Raw genomic sequence first — 24,568 nt, 5'->3', positions numbered from 1 at the left:
TTGCAAAAAAAAGATTTATAAGAATGATTCCAGGGATAAGGGACTTCAGTTACGTGGTAGCTTGCCAAAGCTGGGGCTGTTCTCCTTGGGGAAGAGAAGGTTGAGAGGAAATTTGACAGGTGTTCAAAATCATGAGGGGGCTGAACAAAGTAGATATTTCCATTGATGGAAGGATCGGGAATCCAAGGACACCGATTTAAGGTGAATGACAGAAGAAACAAAGGCGACGTGAGGAAAAACCTTCTTTATACAAAGCATGGTTAGGATCTGGAATGCACTGCCTGAGAGAATGGTGACCGAGTCAGTCATGGCTTTCAAAAGGTAATTGGATAAGCACATGAAGAGAGGAAATATGCAGAGCTATGGAGAAAAAGTTGGGAGAGTGGGACTAGCTGAATTGCTGTTAGAGAGCTGGCACGGATGCAACAAGCTGAATGACCACCTTCTGTGCTTTACCCATTTTATGATCAAGTATGTAGTTCATGTGATAGGAATAGAAGTTGGTCAGTTAGCCCCTCAAACCTGTTCCATCATTCAATAAGATTATGGCTGATCTGCAACTAACTCCATATATCCACCTTTGCTCCATATCCCTTAATACTTTTGTATAACAAAAATCTATCAATCTCTGATTTAAATTTGCAATTGACCCAGCATCAGTTGCCATTTTCAGAAGAGTTCCTAACTTCTACTTCCTTTCGTGTGTGGAAGTGTTTCCTAATTTCACTCCTGAAAAGTGGTTCTAATTTTTAGAATATTCCACTCCCACATTGTTTTTCTCCACCACACTCTCAGCCCTAATTCCCCAACCAGCAGAAAATAGTTTCTCTCTATCTATCTACTTTGATCAAATCATCCCTTAACTTTCTAAATTCCAGGGAATGCAATCTCAGGTGTGTAATCTTGTAATTTATTCCTTAGAGTCCAGATATCGTTCGGTAAACATAGACTGCATGCCTTCCAAGGCCAGTATATTCTTCAGAAAGTGCGGTGCCCGGAGCTGCTCACAATACTCCAGGTGTAGTATGACCAAGGCTTTGTATAGCTAAAGGAAGACTTCTACCCCCTTTATTCTAGTCCCCTAGTTATAAAGGCCAGCATTCCATTACCTTTATTTTTTCAGTACCTGTTCATGACATTTTAATCTATATATCTGGATTCACAAATCTCTTTTGGACCTCCACTGTTTCTAGCTTTTGATCATTTAGAAAGTACCCTTTATTTTTTCCTTTTTGGTCCAAAGTGGATGACTTCCCATTTGTCTGCATTGAAATGGATTTGCCACAGTTTTGCCCATTCATGTAATCTATCAATATCTCTTGGTAATTTTATGTTTCCAACTACATTGCTTACAGAGTCACCTATCTGTCATTGACAAATTTGGATATGGGGTTGTCTATCCTATCCCATCATCTAAGCTGTTAATAAGTACAGTGCATAGTTTAGCTAACAGTCTCTTATGAGGAGCTTTTTCAAATGCTTTCTCGAAGTCTATATAAATAACATGCACAGACATTCCCTATTCACTACTTTGAATTTTTTTGAAGGTAACTAATCAGGTTCATCAGGCAGGACCTACCTTTACAAATCCATGTCAGTTCTCTGACCAGCTGAAAATTTTCAAGGTGTTCAGGCATTCTAGCTTTAATTATAGACTCCAGTAATTTCCAAACAACAGTTATTAGGCTAAAACAAAGGCAGAAAATACTGGAAATACTCAGCAGGTCAGGCAACATATGTGGAGACAGAAACAGTGTTAACGTTTCAGGTCGATGACCTTTCTACAGAACATTGAGCTAAAACATTAACTCTGCTTTTTGCTCCACAGATACTGCCAGACCTGCTGAGTATTTCCAGTATTTTCTGTTTTTATTTCAGATTTCCAACATCTATAGTATTTTGCTTTTGTATTGGTTATTAGGCTAACCAGTCTACAATTCCCTGGTTTTCCTCCCTCTCCTTTCCTAGATAGCGGAGTGTCTTGTGCACAATTTTCCAGTTGGAGAAACAGTGCCTGAATCAAGGGAATTTTGGAATATTATAGTTAGGGCATCGACAATGCTTTTCACCTACTTTAAAATCCTGGAATGGAAACCATCTGGTCCTGGAAATTTGCCACTCTAGTGCCATTGTTTTCTTCATTACTGCTATTTCACTTATGTTAATTTTGGTGAGTCCTTGTCTCTGATTGAATATTAGTTTTGTTGGGATGTCTGTATGTTGACCTTATCCTCTAAATGTTGACACAGTGATTATTCAACATGTCCGCTGTTTTCTTATTTTCAATGGCAATACCATTATTAGTTTTCAGGGACCCCACATTGCTCCTGACCACTCTCTACTTCCTAACATAATAAAAGAATTTGTTGATTTTGATATGCCATATTTTCATACTTTTTTATAGCCATTCTATCTGTTTTGTCACCCTTTGCTGCTCTTTGAATCTTGCCTATTTGCCAGGATCTGCTATTGTCTTTTTTGAACGATTTTTCTTTTAGTTATATATTGTCTCTTACATCTTTAGTTGTCAATGCTGTTTTTTTTCTGGCAAGTAGTGCTGTTGCCCCTTAGGCGTATAAACATGTTCTGAACCATATTAAATTCTATGAACACCTCCCACTGATCTGTCATGTTACTTATGAACAGATTTGCCCAGTTTACTGTGCACAGTCTGTCTCATTGCATTGAAGTCAGCATTACCTAAGAATCTTAGCTGTTTTTGCTTTTCTACCTTTTCAAGCACTCGTTGAGTTTGATCATATGATCGCTGTTAGATATGTATTCATGCACCGTTAGCCTGTCAACTAAACCTGGCCCATTGTTCCATATTAAATCTAATATGGCATGCTTCCTTGGTGTTTCTAGGACACTTTGTTGCAGAAAACTATCCTGGACACTTAAAAAAATCCACCACCTTTTGACATGTCAGTCTGCTTCTATGAAAGTTAAAATCCTCTATTAAAACCACATTACCTTTGCTATGTGTTTGTCTAATCTTTACATTTATGCAATTTCCCCTTTTCACAGCTCCTACCAGGAGGCCTATACATAACTCCTACTATAGTCTTAAAGCCTTTTCTGTTTCTTAATTCTACCAATAAAGTCTCCACTACCCACTTCTTTCTTGTTATATCGTCTCTTATTGAAGTGGTTTCATCCTTAAACATTAAAGCTACTCCTTCTCTGGCTCCCTCCTTTCTATATATTTTCCTTAGTCACAAATTAGAGTCATAGAGTTATACAGCACTGATAATAGGCCCTTTGGCCCATCATATCTGTGCCGTCCATCAAGCATCTATCTATTCTAATCCCATTTTCCAGCACTTGGCCCGTAGCTTTGTATGCTATGGCGTTTCAAGTGCTCATCTAAATACTTCTTAAATGTTGTGAGGGTTCCTGCCTCTACCACCCCTTCAGGCAGTGGTGTTCCAGACTCCAACCACCCTCTGGGTGAAAATTTGTTTCTTCACATCCCCTCTAAACCTCCTGCCCCTTAAATCTATGCCCCCTGGTTATTGACAGCTCCACTAAGGGAAAAAGTTTCTTCCTATCTATGCCCCTCTTAATTTTGTATACCTCAATCAGGTCCCCCCTCAGCCTTCTCTGCTCTAAGGAAAACAACCTTCGCCTATCCAGAGCTAAAAACATGATAGCTGAAATGCTCCAGCCCAGGCAACATCCTGGTGAATCTCCTCTGTACCCTCTGCAGTGCAATCACATCCTTCCTATAGTGTGGCAACCAGAACTGTACACAGTACTCCAGCTGTGGCCCAACTAGCATTTTGTACAGCTCCATCATAAACTCCCTGCTCTTACATTCTATGCATCGGCTAATAAAGGCAAGTATCCTATATGCCTTCCTTAACCACCTTATTTACCTGTGCTACTGCCTTCAGTGATCTATGGACAAGTACACCAAAGTGTCTCTGACCCTCTGTACTTCCTAGGGTCCTACCATCCATTGTATCTGGGAACTTATTGATCATGCCTCCTATATTCACGTCTAAATCATTAATGTACACTACAAATAGCAAGGGTCCCAGGACCGATCCCTGCGGTACACCACTGGTCACAGGCTTCCACTCGCAAAAACAACCCTCGACCATCACCCTCTGCCTCCTGCCACTAAGCCAAATTTGGATCCCGTTTGCCAAATTGCCCTGGATCCCATGGGCTCTTATCTTCTGAACCAATCTCGCTTCCCTTTCATTTGTTTTTTGGTATTACTGTTACCATTTGCACGAGTCCTACCCCTTTGCTGCTCCTAGCCTGATTCAGGCGAAGTCTGTTCCAAAGATAGAGTTCCTTACTGTCTGAGAATTGATGTCAATATCCCATGAAGTAGAACCCCTCTTTCCCATACCACTTCCTCAGCCAGATGCTCACCTCCATAATCGTCTTATCGCTACAGCAGTTTGCTCATGGCTAAGGTGATAATCCAGCGATTAGAATGCTTGAGGTCCTATGCTTTAAGTCCTAGTACTGTCTAAACAGGACCTCTTACTGATGTGTTGGTTCCAACATGGATCACAATGACTGGATCCACCCCCTCTCCAACATCCTTTCAGTTTGGTTCAAGCTGTCCCTCATCCTGGCACCAGGTAGCCAACATATGTGGGACTTTCGATCCTGTTTTATAAAGGATTCCATCTGTTTCCCTAATTATTGAACCTGCCACAACTACCCCATTTTGCTTCCTCTCCTCCTGTCCGTTTTGGACATCCTCCTGCTCCAAGAAGCATTGGTCTGTCCTTCGACTGTCTTCATCCTTATCCTCACAGTTAGGAAATACATTGTAGCTGTTGAATAGGATGTGGTTCTGCGGAGCTTCGATTTCCATCTCACTTGTCTTCCCCTTACTCTTTCTTCTTCTTGGGCAATCCTTTGGGACTAAGGATGACTTCTTTCCACTCTGGTTCAGTGAGCTCAAACATGGCTAACGAGTCTGATGCGTGAACTACTGACTCTGCCATCTGTGGGGCAGGTGACATTTGTACTTAACATTTTTGTCCAGTGTGTTAGTGCGTCGAAAAGGAAAGCAAAAGTAGATATAAGAAATCTAGACTAAGATATGGCACAGCAGGTTGTGTGTCTGGACTGCAGTATGTGGGGATTTGTGGACGGCGAGACTGCCCTGAGCGAATGCATCTGCAGCCGATGTCTCTGTCTCGAATCTCGTTGGATCATTTCAGATTTCCAGCATCCGCAGTATTCACCCTCTTCACGCTCTGCAGTGAATTCCCAACTTTTGCACTGTATTTGTTTTTGGAGCAATCTATTGTGATCACTCCTATGCCCACCACTGCTGTAAATGCAAATCCTTGGGAACAGAACGGAATATGGTTAAGTGGAAAGTTTCTTCTCAGAATCCCATGCTGCAGATTTCCAGTCTCAGTTGTACTTTTGTGCAGAGGTGGTATCTCTTTATAAGCTGTGTGGGTGTACACCTCTTCATGGTGTTTTCGGAGCAGCAATGAATGTCTACTTGCAGATTGCTCATCGTCAACCAGGGCTGTGTCCATCATGGATTCCCAATTGGAAATCATGTTAAAGTTTTAATTCCCGGTAAATTGCAAACTTAAGTAATTTAGTTTCCTTTCGTTATTCTAGGGCGAAAGCAGGTGAACCTAAACTCCTTGAGGATCCTAAACTCAAGGTTATAGCTGAACTACATGGAAAAACAGTAGCACAGGTAGGGGCTCACTGTTAAATCTGCAGCAGTGAGAGATTCTGGTGTGAGTACAGTAACCATAGCTGTAGTCTATGCTCTTAACTTTGGCATTAAATAATTCAATTACTATTAACTTTATTTGATTCATTTTCTTACAGTAACGTTTCAAGTGCTTAGACTGTATTTTCTGCAATTTGCTATGCTACTTCCGGCTTACTTTATTACACTAACCTGTAAGGGACTGGGCTAAGGGGTTTGTTCTACGACGATAGATTGATTAGTCTAAGCCTGTATTCCATAGAGTTTAGAAGAGTGAGAGGTGATCTAACTGAATCATATAAAATTCTTAAGGGACTTGGCAGGGTAGATGTTGGGAAGATGGTTCTCCTGGCTGGGGAGCCTGGACCTAAGGGTCACAGTCTCAGTATAAGGGGTCGGCTACTTAGGAATGAGATGAAGAGAAATTTCTTCACTCAAAGGGTTGTAAGTCTTTGCAATTCTTCAACCCAGAGAGTTCTGAGTGCTCAGTCATTAAGTATATTCATGTTAGAGGTTGTTAGATTTTTTTGATGGGTACAAAAGGAATTCAGGGCTATGAAGGTGGAGTTGAGGTAGAAGATCAACCAACCAGGATCTTTCTGAATGGTGGACCAGGCTCGAAGGATCAAGTAACCTACTCCTGCTCTTATTTCATATGTTCTTATGACTAAAAATCAGTTTGGAGGTATTTTATTTTACTATTAATTAAAATTATTCAGCAACACAAGCTGCAATACTTCTAATTCAAAAGAATGTCCCCTTCACGTTCAGGTTCCAGACACCATAAAACTTCAACATTTTAAACTTAAATCCCCCAGCATGGATGAAGATATTGTCTAATCTTGCATCAAATTAGTGTAAACTCTTTTTCAGCTTTGTATGGTTGCTTCTATATATTGTATGTTTTTAAAGGTTGAATCTATTTTATGACTTTGGACTACTACATGTTCCTGTTGTTTTAAGTTGGACCCTTTGCACCTAATGGTCAATTCTGATGTGATGGCATTTAAAAATTTAAACTTGAGTTGTAGGGAAGAGCGCGGACAAAGGATTCTGAGATTGAATGAATGATCCAAACACCAAGTGGGTATATGCCTGCTCTGTGATTTGTTTGATTCAGTAAATAGAAATCTGCTTCTTGGTGCTTACAGTGCTTTTTTTTTCATTTCGAGCTGTAGTGTGACTTCATTTTTGATCTTGCTGATCGTTTTATTGTTTATACATTGCACTGTACTGAAGACCAGGATGCCATCATTGCTTACCAACTTGACAGTCTGTATGGGTGAATGTTATTGTTTGTCTATCCTCCAGCACCCAAACAATTTAAGCAGGTACTTTTTTTTTTTTTTACTGATCTCTGGAAAGGAGTGGAATAATTTGCCATTTAACCTCTGTTCCTTTTATTATTTTATTTATTTTTATTAAGAGATACAGCACTGAAACAGGCCTTTTGGCCCACCGAGTCTGTGCCGACCATCAACCACCCATTTATACTAATCCTACATTAATCCCATATTCTTACCACATCCCCACAATTCCCCTACCAATACTAGGGACAATTTATAATGGCCAATTTACCTATCAACCTGCAAGTCTTTGGCTGTGGGAGGAAACAGGAGCACCCGCCGAAAACCCACGCAGTCACAGGGAGAACTTACAAACTCTGCACAGGCAGTACCCAGAATTGAACACTGGTCGCTGGAGCTGTGAGGCTGCTGTGCTAACCACTGCACCACTGTGCTAGTGTAGCAGCCACCAGATTTCCTGCTATGTGAACACCTCTTTGGGTGGTTCTTGTGCCATGTAAGAGATAGAGGCTTTCTGCCTCTGTCTCACCAGGGACTTGAGTCGGGTTGTCATTTTCCAGAGAATAATTCTGGCTGTGCAAAATTAACCATATTTGGGCATATGGATGTATATTACACCATGGAGGAAACATTACCTCGAACATTTTCTGCCACTTTCCTGATTTGAGCACTAGTTGCCAGTTAGATCCCAGCATTCTACCTTTTTTGCAGAAGAGAATATTAGGTTGAATAGAAAAGGGTCTATGCAAATTCCATACACAGGCCCCCTCAGCAGGAGAAAACTATTCGCGCACACAGGTTGACAGCTGCCTCTTCTGCAGAAGGGGCTTGCTGCAACAAATATTTTTTTCTGTCACTTCCCAGTGTGGAATTCCACTTCCCATATGCCAGTTCTCTTGGCCAGGCTCTGGGCCCCAACAGGGTGAGCAGATGTTTCACCCCACTAGAGATGTCCCTTAGCAACAAGCCTGCAATAAAGTCTCCACGAATCAATGTAACTATCCCCCAGTTTTTGTGGAAAATTTTGTAGAAAAAAGTATTTGTACTAAGTGTGTGGGATTTTTGTTTCAGGTCTTGATCCGGTTCCAGATTCAGAGAGGTGTGATTGTAATTCCAAAATCTGTTACCCCAAAACATATTCAGGGAAACTTTCAGGTAGGTGAGGGGATGGTGGTGGTGGGGTGATCTTAAAATCTTTTAAGTTCAACAAGATAGCGGGTACAGAGTGACTGAGATTTGTTGGACGGTACCTACTTAGCGCTGGTACAGAATGAAGAAATGCTAATTGCATTGAAGAGAAGAGAAATTTTGGATTTAAAAAAAAACCAATTCTGGCCATCTTGGGATGCCTGTATTGAAAACCAAGGTGCTTACTAGCTCTACTAGATATGTCTGATTTTTTTTTTAAATGGGTGACCAATTAAAAGATCCTTTGTGCTTGCTCCCATATAATGGTTGTAGTATGGTACTTCACCATGCTTCTGTAGGTTTGGTGTGACATTATAAACATATGTTTGTATTGCAGGTATTTAATTTTCAGTTGAGTGATGAGGAGATGAGGACCATCCTCAGCTTCAACAAGAACTGGCGATGCTGCCCACTGCTTTGGTGAGTTGTGATTAACAAATTGATATATTCTCATTTTTTTTGAATTATGATGAGTGTGGAGCACAGAGTAATCACAGATTGAGTGCTTCCTATAAATGTTAAAGTCAGGAATTTGTTGCAAGAGGGAATGCTGTGCAGAGGATGAAGGAGCTGCTGCTTTTTATTTTTGTTTTACCTCCAGTAGTTGGAGAGCATTGTAATATCTGGGTTAAGTGGTTATAGCTCGAGAAACTGCGGTGCAGAAATGTTGAGCTGGGGTCCGAGCTGCAGACATTGCGAGGCATCAAGGGGAGGGGAGAGTTACCTGGACGTTTTGTTCCAGGAGGCAGTAATGTCCTGTCGGTTAAGTAAAACTTAAGTTGGTCAACAATCCGAGACAGGAGGGTGTGAGTACGAATTGGGCAGATATGGGGACGTAGTGATGAAGAAACCTCAACCCTTGACTTTGATCAATGAGGTACTTGCTCACTGTTTAGAGGGGATTTGAGGAAAATGTTTTCACCCAGAGGGTGGTTGGAATCTGGAACACACTGCCTGAAGGGGTGGTAGAGGAAGGAACCCTATCAACATTTAAGAAGTATCCATATGAGCACTTGAAATGCCATAGCATACAAGGCCACGGGCCAAGTGCTGGAAAATTGGATTAGAATAGACAGGTGCTTGATGGCCAGCGTGTACACGATGGGCCGAAAGGCCTGTTTCAGTGCTGTATAACTCTGACTCTATGAAGCTGTATTTTTGAAGTCCTTGCTGGTCAAAGTGCACTTGGTTGGCCTGCTTTGCTCAGGGTTTGATTGAAGACAGAATTGCAGTTGGCTATCTTCAGCTGTCTGCAGGCATGGAGGGTCCCCCAGTCGCAGATGGTTTTCAAACTTGATGTTTTCTGGTGAGAGAGGAAAAGAAGCACACAGCTTTCTGCTGCTGTACACTCTGCTACTACTTTGTCTCTGTCTGTGCAACAGCTCTTGGTTTCTTCAGAGATGAACAGATAGTCACATGGTTCTCTCAATCCCCTTTGTTTCTAAGGAGGTTTTCTGGAATTTTCTAATGAAATTCAAGGTTCTACATGCCCCAGGATACCCATTCACACTTGGAAGGGGTTGGCTCTTCCAAAGTCAGTGTGAGAGGATGGCCTTGACTGTTGTGCTAATGAAGCCATTTTAGGTAATTCAATCACTTGGAGCAAGCCGTTGTCCTGGCTGGGCTTCTTGTTCGACTTTTTGTCTCCAGTTCAATCTCCTGGTATTTCATATGCAAATTGCAGTGGCCATCTTGGCTGCTAGTTTTTTTTTTAAAGTAATTTGTAGGATTTTTCCCATTAAAAGTCTCAAAGTAAGTTTCCAGTCGATGAAATTAATATTTCTCATTTGGCATATAGGGTTTTTTGACAGATTCTAAGAGCTTTTACATGTATACAAAAGAGAGAGTAGCTAAAATAAATGTTGGTCCCTTAGAGGCAAAAACAGGGTAAATTATCATGGGGGAATGAGGAAATGGCAGAGACATTGAACAAATATTTTGGGAGGAGCTTTCCCAGGCTGTTAGAGGTGAGTTCAGGGGCTAGTGGGTGGCAAGATTCCAAAAAGTATTTTCAGGTTGGGATCCTGATGTGATCTCTCCCTCTTCCCACTTTCTCAGGATAGGTTGTGAGTGCAGTGGGGAACCTCCATTGATCTGGCAGGAGCCATTTGAAGTACTTAAGGCATTTTAAGAGCGAGTCTACCAATGGATTCCTTCTTTCCCAACAGCACACTGGTTCTGCCTTGTGTTTGTAACCTGGTAGTTGGAGAAGGAGAGTGCACAGTGAGAAGTCATGGACGACTGAATCTTACCTGATAGCAGTACAAGGATTGACACTGGCAAGCCTGAGCTCAGCCACATTGCACTGACATCCTTTAGCCTGATCAGTTTATATGGGGGCAACAATGTTCTTCTTCTTTGGCCTCCTTGTCTCAAGAGACAATGGGTAAGTGCCTAGAGGTGGTCAGTGGTTTGTGGAGCAGCGCCTGGAGTGTCTATAAAGGCCAATGTTAGAGTGACAGGCTCTTCCACAGTTGTTGCAGAACAAATTGTTTGTTGGGACTGTTACACAGTTGGCTGTCCCCTTGCGCTTCTGTCTTTTTTCCTGCCAACTGCTAAGTCTCTTCGACTCGCCACACTTTAGCCCCGCCTTTATGGCTGCCCGCCAGCTCTGGCGATCGCTGGCAACTGACTGCTACGACTTGTGATCAATGTCACAGGACCTCATGTTGTGTTTGCAGACGTCTTTAAAGCGGAGACATGGATGGCCAGTGAGTCTGATAGCAGTGGCGAGCTCGCTGTACAATGTGTCTTTGGGGATCCTGCCATCTTCCATGCGGCTCACATGGCCAAGCCATCTCGAGCGCTGCTGACCCAGTAGTGTGTATGAGCTGGGGATGTTGGCCGCCTCAAGGACTTCTGTATTGGAGGTACGGTCCTGCCACCTGATGCCAAGGATTCTCTGGAGGCAGCGAAGATGGAATGAATTGAGACGTCACTCTTGGCTGACATACGTTGTCCAGGCCTCGCTGCCGTAGAGCAAGGTACTGAGGACCCAGGCTTGATACACTCGGACTTTTGTGTTCCATGTCACTGCGCCATTTTCCCACACTCTCTTGGCCAGTCTGGACATAGCAGTGGAAGCCTTTCCCATGCGCTTGTTGATTTCTGCATCGAGAGACAGGTTACTGGTGATAGTTGAGCCTCGGTAGGTGAACTCTTGAACCACTTCCAGAGTGTGGGTGCTGATATTGATGGATGGAGCATTTCTGACGTCCTGTCCCATGATGTTTGTTTTTTTGAGGCTGATGGTTAGGCCAAATTCGTTGCAGGCAGCCGCAAACCTGTCAATGAGACTCTGCAGACACTCTTCTGTGTGAGATGTTAAAGCAGCATCGTCAGCAAAGAGGAGTTCCCTGATGAGGACTTTCCGTACTTTGGTCTTCGCTCTTAGACGGGCAAGGTTGAACAACCTGCCCCCTGATCTTGTGTGGAGGAAAATTCCTTCTTCTGAAGACTTGAACGCATGTGAGAGCAGCAGGGAGAAGAAAATCCCAAAAGTGTAGGTGCGAGAACACAGCCCTGTTTCACGCCACTCAGGATAGGAAAGGGGTCTGATGAGGTGCCGCTATGCTGAATTGTGCCTTTCATATTGTCATGGAATGAGGTGATGATACTTAGTAGCTTTGGTGGACATCTGATCTTTTCTAGTAGTCTGAAGAGACCACGTTTGCTGACGAGGTCAAAGGCTTTGGTGAGATCAATGAAAGCAACGTAGAGGGGCATCTGTTGTTCGCGGCATTTCTCCTGTACCTGACGAAGGGAGAACAGCATGTCCATGGTCGATCTCTCTGCACGAAAGCCACACTGTACCTCAGGGTAGACGCGCTCGGCCAGCTTCTGGAGCCTGTTTAAAGCGACTCGAGCAAAGACTTTCCCCACTATGCTGAGCAGGGACAACAATGTAGTGCCAATTATTAAGTACTTTTGATACCTGAAGAACAAGTCACCTTATCGCCTATGAATTTCCCTGTGTGATGGGGTCCATATATTTTGCAGTTGTTTGGCCCTCTGAGGGAGATGTGCAGCATCCTTCAACTCAGCAGCCACTGCAGCATGGACTGCAACTCTAGGAGTAGCAGCAACTGTAGCATTTTCCACAGCCCCTTGCAGCTGGATGAAGCAGAGAGGATGGGCAAAGGGTTGCATGTCAAAGGAGGTGATCTCCTCAGCACAGGATCTGTAATCTTCCCGATTCCTCTGAGCATCAGTACCTCCATAGGCTCTGGCTCTGTCAGCAGGTGCTTGCAGACCTCTGCATCCCCTTGGAAGAAGATCGAAGGGAAGTAGGAGCATATGGCCACCCATTGGCCATGGCTATCAAGGTGACCACAGCCCTCAATTTCTTTGCAGCCAGTTCATTCTGGCTTCAGCTCCTGAAATATGAAGAATCTTGCAATCTGCAGCCCACAACCCAGAGGGCTGTTGGCTTTGTCTCCATTGCAGGATTTCCAGAGGCCCAGGTCATTGTTCTGATGCTTTGATTGTCACATAGGTATAATCTACAGCCAGTTGAACAGTCAATTTGAAGTAATCAGTAATCTTTGGTTCCACAGCTGTTCTCTCCACCAGAGAGCTTCAGCAGTTGTCTTCTGGGGGACAAGATTTCCCACTCGAGGCCTAACTAGTGATCCCAGTGACTAACCCCATCACCGAGGCACAGGAGCCGTCTTATCACCAGAGCCAGAATACAGCAAACCATTGGCTTGGTGAAATGGAGGTTCAGTTGCATTGACAAATCAGTAGGCGCCCTTGTGGCCGGGGAAGGGTATGCAGGATAGTAGGGGTGTGCTGCTCACGCCATTAGTACTGCATAGAGGACTGGAGATGGCACTAGAGGAAGGTGGAGAGAACCTAATGTCTTTGGAGGAAGGAAACATCTTAAAGTGTTATTGGCACGTAGGTGCTTGTGATTTCATCACCCAGGCATGTTTCAATTGAGAACAGTGCTTGCAGAATTGCACTCAACCCATGCTGAACCCTGTGCAAACAACCCTTCCACTTCCCCCCCCCCCCCCCCCCCCCCCCCCCACCTGCAGCAGCAGCAAAACTCCTTGCTTCAGACAGCCATCCACCCATTACATTCAGAGTCTTGTATCCTCATCAATGTGTCTGTGTTCATTCACCTTCCAGGGGTAGAGCAAAAATGATGCCATGACAATTGAGTCACAGAAAATCATGCCTTCTTTGAAATAAACATTGTTTATGATGAAATTAGTGTAATAAGCAGCTCCCTTTGTGTAACTAAGACCATTATTGCACCCTCTTTCACTTGTGGTGCTGTCCAGTGGCTTCAGCAGAGCTGGAGGCAAGCTGCTCATTTTCCAATTCTGACACGTGATGCTAGTGGTGTACATCCTCTGGGTTTTGGAGTCTTGAGAGTCCTTGCCAAAGATTGCCCACCTGCATCCCTGCAAGGGCAGAATGCAGCTTGTGCTATTCTGGGGGTAGAAGACAAGGCCATGAAGTGGGGCCACCTTGACAAGATCCTCCACTATCATCCCTTTCTCTATCTTCCCTCTCAATGCCTCCCTGCATTTCGCTGCTAATCAAGAGCGGGGGATTACTTAGCTGCAGTTGAGTGTGGTGTTAGCCATCAAGGTGATTCTTTGATTAAAGCTTTGCAAAGTGGAAGCCATAGTGTGCAGTCCATTGTGGGCTAAGATCCACTCCTTGGCCTGCTGCATATGACTCGCTGTGAGGTTAACCACGATTTTGTCTCGGTGAAGGTGACATGAGCTTAAACATGAGATATCACCGCAATCATGGTAGAGATGTGCTCCTCCATCTTCTGCACAAGAGTGCCCCCTGCCTCTGGAAATTCTGACTGCTCACATTTCCTGTTGCTGCTCCACAAGTGCACCTTTAGTGTATGACCGCACCCCAAAGACTCCGCATCATCTGTATCCAGCTGGGCAGCAACGCACTTGCATTTGATGAAAGAGATGAGTTAGGGCTGTAAATAGGTGAAATTGGGTTCCAACTTGGCATCATGCAGGTCATGACAGTTAATGTATTGGTGACATTGGCTCAATGTGAGTGACAGTTCAGTGCCAAGTGGGAGTGAGATATCTAATGCTGTCACTAGGCTTCTGGACCACCCCCATCTCTCAATCAGCTACAGCCTGCACTGCTGCTACCCTGCTGATCTCCAGGGCTTCTTCCTCCATCACTGTCAGGATGATCATAAATGCAGCTCCACCCTTGGTTCTCAATCTGTCCTGGCAGTGAGCCAGGGCTCTCTTCTACAATGAAAAAAAAAGAGATGAATGCAAGGAATTAACTGAGAGGACACCAGGCTGTCTGTTGAGATGGGATTTGAAGAGTTGGGAAGAAGGGAATCGGTGTGGTAGAAAGGAGTGTTGGTCAGCGATTGCTATGCAGAAGACTGCTAAGGAATTGAGAGTGCGATTTGCAGGCCACTCGCTTTGCCAGGCATTGAACTGTTTACAGCGCTGGATCCAGGTCCTCTGCACCACAGTCCAGCTGTTAGCCGCCCCAGTTTCCTCAAGCCAAGCCTGTTTGAGGCTTTCTGGCTGCCTCCTGCTGTCCTCTGTCCTCCCTGGCTTGCTTCCAGAATTACCTCTAGGGACGTGTCCATGAACCGGGATGGGGGTGGTTTGGGGACACCTTTCCATGCCTTCCATTTATTTTTCTCCAGCCTGCACAATTAGATGATCACAAACAGATGATGCTGCAATTGGTTTAAGTGCTCCAGGGTTACACTGAGGTAGAAAAATCATCCATTCTTGACAGCTAGTCAGTGACTGTGAAGGACAGGATTATCTGTGATGCCTCTAGTACAAGAATAGCTTGCAGGCTTAACTGGGATATTGCAAGGTTACTTGTGCCCAGACAACTGTTTACCACAGCAATGAGTCAACACCTTTAGAAAGGAAAGAGAGTGCATTGAAGGGGATTAGCTCAATAAATTGAAAAATTCTGAATGGTCTGTAAACAGTGGATTTTTGAAATTTAGTTTTACATATACTCCCAGATATTTCTTTTGATTTTAGCACCAAACATTTGTTCTTCTGTGGTACAAAGTCCCACAAGTATATTGAGAAAAGATCATGGTAGTGTCACCTGCGGTCATTAGATTTCATTTTAGTTGAATCCTGAGGTAGAATATCAAAGAAAATTATACTGACCCTCTCCACCCCCCCCCCCCCCCCTGACCAGCCCATCTAGATTGTCCTGGCATAGAATTAAAGTAACTTGTCTTCCCACACATCAAAGCATCTGCCACTATATTGAGTAAGCATTGAGCAACACTATCTAACATCTGAACCAAATAGTCACTCTCCAGTTGTTGGGGAACTGGTGGTCAGGGGAGGGGGAAGGAAGGAGGAAGCAGGACATCACACCAAAGTTTTTCTATGTAAAATCACAGAAATTGCACCATGGAAACTAGTTTGTATTTGTATTTATTCTCCATGCGAACAGTGGTCCTAGTTTGACATGCCCAGTCTGTTTACATTTCCCTTTCCTTCAGTCACTTATCTGAACTGAAATGACGACCAAAGCTTAATCCTGCAGGAGTTGAAAATCTGAAATCAAAGCAAGAATGCTGGGGATGCTGACCAGGCAGAGTCTGTACAGTCCAGTAAAATAAAAGCAAAATACAGCAGGTGATGGAAATTTGAAATAAAAACCAAAGTCCTGGAAATACTGATTCTTATCCAACTGGAAATGTCAGCTTTCTCTCTCCACTGATGCCAATCTTTTTATACCAATCTAGTGAACCTTCAATGCACGCCCTTTAGGGCAAGAATATCCTTCCTTGGGTAAGGAGACCAGTCTGCACATAGTACTCCCAGGTGGGGCCTCACCAATGCTCTGTTTCTATTCCTGTCTCATTATCACCTCTTTGTCTAACACCATCACTTTTGTTATTTAATCGCACCTGCTTCCACCTTATCACAGACCTTTCCCCATTTCAGACCCACCCCTCTCATCCCCCTTCTTCTCTGGCCCTTCACTTGTTTAAAATTTGTTCATCTCTGACACCTTGCAGTTCTTTTGAAGACCATTGACCTGAAACGTTAAATGTTTCTTTCATCACAGATGCTGCCAGACTTGCTGTTTCCCGCATTTTCCAATTTTTATAAAATCCTCCATGGTGGTGCTTGAGCACATTTCAATCATGATTTGATTTGAATGGCGGAACAGGCTTGAGGGGCAAAATGTTGTACTCCTGTTTTTGTAATAGGGCAATGGAAGTGTATTCCACAACTTTACAACCCACTTGTGTGATTCAAAAAGTTTCTCCTGTTCTCTAACTTAATCTCATGTTTTAATCATATCTATTTTCCCTTTCCCACCCCTCAATGGAAATGATCTGTTTCTGTCTACTTTATCCTGTCCCTGCATAGCTTTAAAATGCCTAAATCGCCATTAATCTACTCCTGCTTTTACAGAAATGGTCCTATTTTTCAAGCCTTTTTTCCCCTCATTCACTGGGATGCTGCTTGGGATCTGTGCTGTTCTCTTTCCATTAACTCAATATCCTTCATACAGTGTGGAGCCCAAAGCTGCATACAGCACTCCAACTATGGTCTTACTGAGATTTTATATAGTCACCATTACATCTTTGTTTATATTCTGTACTTGCCATAACTTATATAACTTAGTTATAGCCATTAAACATTCTGCTTAAGGTGCTGGTAATAATGTCTTGTGATCCAACAATCCCTCTGTTTTCACATCACCAACCTTCCCCTCGTCCAAATTTAATTACTTCTTTTAATAAAGAAAATGTACCAGCTCATTTACTGACACTGAATTCCATCTGTCACTTTTTTGCCCATTTTGCCATCTTGAATCACTTTGCAGCTTCCTTTTTGGTTCTCGGGAGATATCACCTATTTTATCATCTGCAAATTTTCACAATATTCTCTTGAGCCCTATATCTAAATTATTGATGTACACAGTCAACAGAAGTGGTCCCAAAACAGAACCCTGAGACACACTATCCACCAACCACTCAAGAAACTGCTCTTAACTCCAACTCTTGTGTTCCTTCTTTCAAACTAGTTACTAATCTAATTTTCTACCCTCTCGCTAATTCAGTATCTCTTCATCCTCTACCATATTTCCACAGCACATTCTTGGATCAGTAGTGTTAAATTCCAGAAAGCTTGTTATGGAAGCATAATGCTGGAGCTGATATTTACTCCGTTTCACATTTATTGTGCAGAATAAAAGGATTACAGACATGGAGTTCCTCACTCAAAACTTCCAGCAGTCTTAGAGTCATAGTCATAGAGAGTTATAGCACTGAAACAGGCCCTTCGACCCACCGAGTCAGTGCCGACCAACAGCCATCCATTTATACTAATCCTACATTAATCCCATTTTCCCCTCTCACATCCCCACCTTCCCTCAATTCTTCTACCTCCTACCTACACTAGGGGCAATTTTTACAAAGACCAATTTACCTATCAACCCGCAAGTCTTTGGCATGTGGGAGGAAACCGGAGCACCTGGGGGAAACCCACGCAGTCACAGGGAGAACTTGCAAACTCTGCACAGACAGTACCCAGAACCGAACCTAGGTCGCTGGAGCTGAGGCTGTGGTGCTAGGCGCTGTGCCAGTGTGCCGTCCATCTTAGTATCTATTTATAAGTGCTCAACTAAAACCCCAAATAACACCCTGCATCTGCAATTTGGGATTCTGCCCATAGACCAATTGAGAGGGACTATATCCTGCAATCATTTGAAGTGAATTCTTTGCATGAACCACCCTTGCCAGGGCAGTTGTCAGCTTGCAGCTTGGGTGGTCAGCTAAGATTTTATGTAACATTTCATCAACCACTGTGTGATTCCTTTCACAAAGCCCATTGCTGAAAGTACTTTCAGCTGCAGTGTTCATAACCATAATGTTCACGATTTCACATTTATTTCTGAACTAATCATTGGCAAATTCCCTTCCATTCAGTCAGAAACTTAACTGGTGCCCCAAGCCCAGTCCCGATCCATTTCTCCATAATTTTGTCCATAATCACCCTTTTGTCCTTAATATTTATTATTGTAGAAAGACTAAATCTAGTTGTTAGGTCTATAAAATGTAGAATGAAAATATTCTTCTCACAGTGGTTAGCACCGCAGCCTCACAGCTCCAGCGACCCGGGTTCAGTTCTGGGTACTGCCTGTGCGGAGTTTGCAAGTTCTCCCTCTGACCGTGTCGGTTTCCACTGGGTGCTCCTGTTTCTTCCCACAGCCAAAGACTTGCAGGTTGATAGGTAAATTGGCCATTGTAAATTTCCCCTAATGTAGGTAGGTAGTAGGAGAATTGAGGGAAGTTGGGGATGTGGTAGGGAATATGGGATTAATGTAGGATTTGTATAAATAGGTGGTTGATGGTCGGCATAGACTCGGTGGACCGAAGGGCTTGTTTCAGTGCTGTATCTCTGTGACTCTTGTCTTTGGCCCATTCCTTTAAATCCATGGCAACTACCTAGTTAGTCACGTGACAATGGAAGGCTGACAATAGGACGTCGTGGTGTCAGATACTTTTTTACAAATTTCACACTTTTCACTAATCTATTATCCTCATAATCACATCTGGATCCTTTAGTAGGGATTTTAATCTCTGACAAGAAGAGTGTGCAAATTGTCTGTGTAACTTTAAGACAATTTGTCTTTTATCTCTGATTCATGATGCCTGATGTCATCAACACTTCTCTAACACTGACGAGAAATATCAGGTTTTGTTAAGGGTATAAAATAATGCCTTGACTGGCTAAAGTGCAAGTTCATTGGCTTCCCAAAAACAATTACTTTATCATGTTCCTTATCAAGTTTCATCTGTGCCTTTTTCATTGAAGGCTTACTCAACGGTAAAAGTATCTCACTGGAGACTACATCAGTACTGATAAAGTGACTTACCCCAGCTATTTTACATGCGATTACAACTCTCTTCAGTGATTTCAATGTGTTATCGCCAAACCTAAAGCTGGTCGTACATTTATATTCCTTAACCTTGCGTCGATCCTCACTACTGAGTAAACCCAGAGAACATTGTAACCAACCAGTTCCACATACTGTTGACCGACAAGCACTATCCAGTACTGCACAATTGAACAAATCTGCAACCAACACATTCATCACAGGACTAAAACTCCTTGTGACTAGTACAATTAATTCAGATCCATCAGTATCTCCCTCTTCTGCCTCAATTCTCTGCATTGTGTGATATTTCGAAGACTCTGTTCCTCCACTTAGGGCAATTCATTGCATAATAATACTGAGTCACATCTGAAGCACCTGTTAACTGTTCCTTGGGCATTCCTAGGATTCATTTGCCACTGATTGCTGTTCCAATTCTGTCTTCCCCTGTAATATTCAGACCTGCTAAAGATGCTTTCATCCTCATTCCTCCTGTCTTTAACTCTTCCATTGTACTTAGGCCTGCTTCCAGTATCTGGATTATTTCCAAATCTAGTGAATATTGAGTCCTCCATTCTTTGTGTCACTGCAGAGTGCCCACCTTATTCTACCAGGACTGTGGGAAATGACAGTTTCCCCAGGAATTTTCTTTAAGGCCACAGACATTTTCTCCAACAGGGGGTCTTTGTCCAAGAACCGAACCCCAGTTAGAACCAGGAGCCTGTCCATATGTGACAACCTAGCCCAATCTAGCAATTTAAAAGCTAGCACTGAACCAGGGATCTCCAAATTGAATTTTCTGAATCTTTTATACAGTCTGTTAAAGTCTGTGATATATTCCTCTATTGAATAACTATCTGTTTTCTGAAATCTATCAAAGTCTGACCATGCCTCGTACACGTTCAATAAGTCATCTTTCTTGTAAATTTTATCCAAGATTTCGAACAGAAGATCCAATCCTTCATTAGTATCCAAGGGACGAGCATCCAGTTCAGAAAGCACTTTACTTCTGATTTTACTTTTGGTAGTAAGTGACAACACCAAAGCCATACCTTGTTTCCTGTTTGGTAGAAATGTAACCCATATCCACTTTATTCTTCCACTGGTCATATGGTTCAGACTTTGAGAACATTAGAGGGTAATCATACTCTGACAATTTGCACTTGCTTTCTTTCATATTTTCCACTATAGCCCTTGAGATTTTAGTTTTCTATCCCCAAAAAAGTCCTATTTTCCAACATTCAGCTTTGGGTAACCATCATCTGTTACCATGTAAAATTCCAGAAAGTCTGTTATGGAAGGATAATGCTGGAGCTTATATTTACTCAGTTTCACATTTATTATGCAAAGTAAAAAGATTTCAAACGTGGATCTTCTCACTCAAAACCTCCACTAGTCTTAGTGAGTGTCTGCTTATAAGTGCTCAACTAAAACCCCAATTAACACCCTTCACCTTCATATAATCACACCATTGACACAATTAACAGTTTAGCAAGTAGGTAGTAACCCGTATTAGGTCCATTCTTCTCTCTCCTGTTTGCTAAAACCACTTACTACACTCCTATTTTTTTTCTCCCCTAATTGAGATCAACAAACTAAGCATACAAAAGGTATGCCTGGCACTGCTGTGGTGTGCATGGCTCAGCACAGTAGGAGGGAGTATGAATGCATCCACCGAATCGAGGAGGAAGTTGCAACTGTCGCAAAAAAAATTATGGGCTTGATTTTGCTGTTAGAAGTAATGGGGAAGTTTACCGTTGTCTTTGGAAATCCAACAGCAACTTCCAGTGACCTCACATGCATAGTTAAATACAGAAATAAGGCAGTTGCTGTCTGAGATGTCCTGATCCTCCAGTAGTTGCGCAATAACTGCCTCTCGCCAGGAGACTCAACTATTCAAATGCATTGAACGCGTGAAGTTTAGCTGAATATGCACTATAAAATAAAAAAAAAATATGCACTAAATTCACTAAATAAAAAAGCAGAGTTTGTTGACAACGCAACCATTAGGTGGTACGGTACTTGCACATGTGCAAATGCAGGCTCTTCAACTGGAACATCAGTGTCTGCAATGTTCAGGCAGCTACCAGGATTAAAGATGGAGCTGCTCAATTTATCACAGGAATTGCTTACGGCGAGATGGTTTTCACAAACTAACCTTACATTAAGTTGGATGGAAGCCCAGTAATATGCTCGTATGTAGTTATAGGATAACTAATTCTCAGATCTATTTAATATTCCAGTAATCATATTAAATACAAAAGGAATTTTATGATTGAATTTCCATTGGAAGATAGTGAATTGGCACCCCGATGGATGGAAAAGAAAATCAGGCAGAGTACAAAATGTGCTGCAAATTTGTTATTGTGATTCATTGATATGACTGACTAGGACTGATTTCACCCGAATGCAGCTACTAGCTCCCACCCCACTGACTGCTTTCCACCCTCGGCAACTCGCTTTCTCCCCCCTCCTCCCCAACGACCGCTTCTCCCCCCCCCCCCCCCCCCACCTCCCCTCAGCCGCTAGCTCCAGACCTCGCTGCTCCCGCCCCCCCCCCCCCCCCCCCCCCCGCCACTTCACTGGCCGATTGTTCCCTGCTTCGCACCATCCCACTCTCCGGTTGCTGTCTTGCTTCCCGCAACTGCCCTTCAGCCGCTAGCTCCAGGCCGCACTGCTTCTCCCCTCTTGCCCACTCGCTGCCACATTTCGTCAGTCTCCACGTGCCGCCCGAAGAAGCAAGACTGGCCGCAAGGGGTGACGTAGGAGCAAGTGGCCAAGAGGAGGGAAGCGGCGCCGCCTGGAGCTAGTGGCTGGAGGAGGGTGGCGCAGAGTGAGGTGGCGGGAAGCGAGGAACAATTGGCTAGAGGTGTGGGAGGAGGTGCCAAGGCCTGGAGCGAGTTGCCGAGGGGGGAGAGCGGCTAGTGGGGGGGGAGCGAGTGACAGGGATCGAGCTCCAGCCTCAAAGTCTCCCATTCAGCCTCTTCCTCCAGCCGAGTGAGGGGCTGGATACCCAATGATGCTTTGTCGCGCGTGCATGATGATAGATCTGGTGCAGCGCGATGATGTCATCCCGCGCATGCGCCACTAAGTCCTGGCAAGATGTAGCTGCACATGTGCGCAGCTTGGCGTACTCTGACGTCAGTGTTGCGTTATGGGCCGGTGCGTTGTCAGCAATCACTTTGGAAAGAAAAAAAAAGGTTCAGCTTGTCCATTCCAGTGTAAGTACCCTTTCAACAGTCATTACCAAGCTACCTCTTTGCTACTAAAATGTGATTGTAATTTTTTTTGGAGATTTTAAAAAACTGAAATTTTTAAAAAATATTCCTTTGTCTCTTGTTCTTTCAATCCCATCTTTCACTCCAACTTTATTTCACTTTCTGTAGCTGATTTGTCATTGAATTTTGTATTCTAGCTACTACTTCCTGGTTCTGACTTTGTGCTGATCATTAAAGACTTTTCAGTATGATTGGATAAGAGATACAGTTGCTTGTCCTGTTCACACCAGTCCCAAATGCCCTATAGAGGATGCTGTGCTTTTTGGATGCTTGGCAAACGGGAACTTCCAGTGCAAAAACCCATTGAAAGTCTTTGGACAAGTGCAAGTGTAATATTTGCCCACCACTGAGGGCAGAATCCCCTATTAGACCTACCTCTAACTTTGTTTTCTTTATTTTTATATATTTAGGTGTATTAAGCACAAGGACTACCCTTTCAAAGAAGAACATTAAACCTGTACTTCAAGTGGGACATCCTGGTCCTGTGTATCTGAAGATTTGTGACTTCTCTATTTGTATCAATCTGACACCTCGTAAAACAACTGAAGCACTCCTCCTTTAACTATATGGTGATATATTTTAGAAGGTCCCTGAATTTTCTGATCGTGTTCATGATGAACAACAGAAACACTCTACTTCTGTAACTGTATGGTGGTGTATTTTAGAAATGACTTGAATTCTCTGCATATGTCCATCATGCAAATAAACATTTTAGATGCAATTTTCCAATCCTAGTGGGATGCCTCAAGTCTTGCTGTGCAGATCTGGACACTGCTGTCATATTGCCCACAATTTTCTGATATGGATATTTGGCACTTGAAGTTCCTGCTGTTGGCGTCAGCTTAGAAAATTGACCTTTTCTTTATTTTAAATATTTTAATTTTTTGTTTTGTGTTTTATTCCATTTGTACTTTTACTAATGGGCTTGATTGATTTCAGAAACTGATAACAGGAGTTTTGAAGCTTGAAGGATAAAGATTCAGATAAAGTTCTGAGGTTTTTTATTGGCTCTAAGCCAGCATAAATTGAGCAGATCTTTGTCATGTGTCTTAAAATTGAAGGGCAAAGACTAAGGAAAGGGTAGGGCCTATCAGATGTACAAGGGAACTTGTGTGTGGATGCAGAAGATGTGGGCAGGATTCTTAGAGTTTTTTTGTCTCTGTCTTCATAAAGGAGAGGGTTGATGCAGACGTTGTAATTAAAGAGGAGTGTGAAATATTAGATACGATAAGCATAATGAGAGAGGACGTACTAGAGGGTCTGACATCCTTGAAAGTGGATAAATCACCAGGGCTGGATGGATTGCATCCCACGTTGTTCAAGGAAGCCAGGGAGGAAATAGCAGATGCGCTGAGGATATCTTCAGATCCTCACTGATACAGATGAGGTACCAGATGATGGAGGTCTGTGAACGTTTTACCATTGGTTAAAAAGGGTGCGAAGGATAGGCCAAATAATTATAGGCTGGCCAGTCTGACCTCAGTGGTGGGTAAATTGTTGGAATCTATTCTGAGGGACAGGATAAACTGCCACTTAGACACTGATTAATCAGGGATAGTCAACATAGATTTGTTAAGGGAAGGTTTTGCCTTACTAACTTAGTTGAGTTTTTGAGGAAGTGACAAGAAGAATTGATGAGGGTAGTGCGGTGGATGTGGTCTATATGGATTTTAGTAAGGCATTTGACAAGGTCCCGCATGGCAGACTGGTCAGTAAAATGAAAGCCCATGGGATACAGGGGAATGTGGCAGGTTGGATCCAGAATTGGCTCAGTGACAGGAAACAAAGGGCAGTAATCAACAGATGTTTTTGCGAATGGAAAGCTGTTTCCAGTGGCGCTCCACAGGGCTCAGTGTTGGATCCCTTGCTGTTTGTGGTATATATTAATGATTTGGACTTAAATATGGGAGGCTTGATTGGGAAATTTGCTGACGACACAAAAATTGGCCGTGTAGTTGATAGTGAAGAGGATAGCCATAGACTCCAGAAAGATATCAATGGTTTGGTTGAGTGGGTGAAAAAGTGGCAAATGGAATTCAATCCAGATAAGTGTGAGGTAATGCATTTGGGAAGGGCAGATAAAGTGAGGGAATACACAATAAATGGGAGGATATTGAGGGGGGTAGAAGTAGTGAGAAACCTTGGAGTACATGTCCACAGGGCCCTGAAGGTGGTAGGACAGGTAGATAGTGGTG

The 24,568-nt window shown here is 43.2% G+C and overlaps 1 protein-coding gene across 1 annotated transcript in view; it reads left to right on the top strand.

Moving 5' to 3' along the window:
- LOC137379754 (aldo-keto reductase family 1 member B1-like) overlaps positions 1-23,104 on the top strand; it is a 49,876-nt gene extending 26,772 nt beyond the window's left edge. Inside the window, exons 7-10 of the mRNA XM_068051079.1 lie at positions 5,611-5,692; positions 8,089-8,172; positions 8,543-8,625; positions 22,784-23,104. Coding sequence (XP_067907180.1) covers positions 5,611-5,692; positions 8,089-8,172; positions 8,543-8,625; positions 22,784-22,826 — 292 coding nt within the window. The 3' untranslated portion in view covers positions 22,827-23,104. The remainder of the gene's footprint in view (positions 1-5,610; positions 5,693-8,088; positions 8,173-8,542; positions 8,626-22,783) is intronic.
- The last annotated feature ends 1,464 nt before the right edge of the window (positions 23,105-24,568 follow it).

Source organism: Heterodontus francisci, chromosome 18 (genome assembly GCF_036365525.1).
Source record: "Heterodontus francisci isolate sHetFra1 chromosome 18, sHetFra1.hap1, whole genome shotgun sequence".
Taxonomy (NCBI): Eukaryota; Metazoa; Chordata; class Chondrichthyes; order Heterodontiformes; family Heterodontidae; genus Heterodontus; species Heterodontus francisci.
The sequence above is the reverse complement of the archived record's forward strand: the minus strand, read 5'-3'. Positions and strand labels throughout refer to the sequence as shown.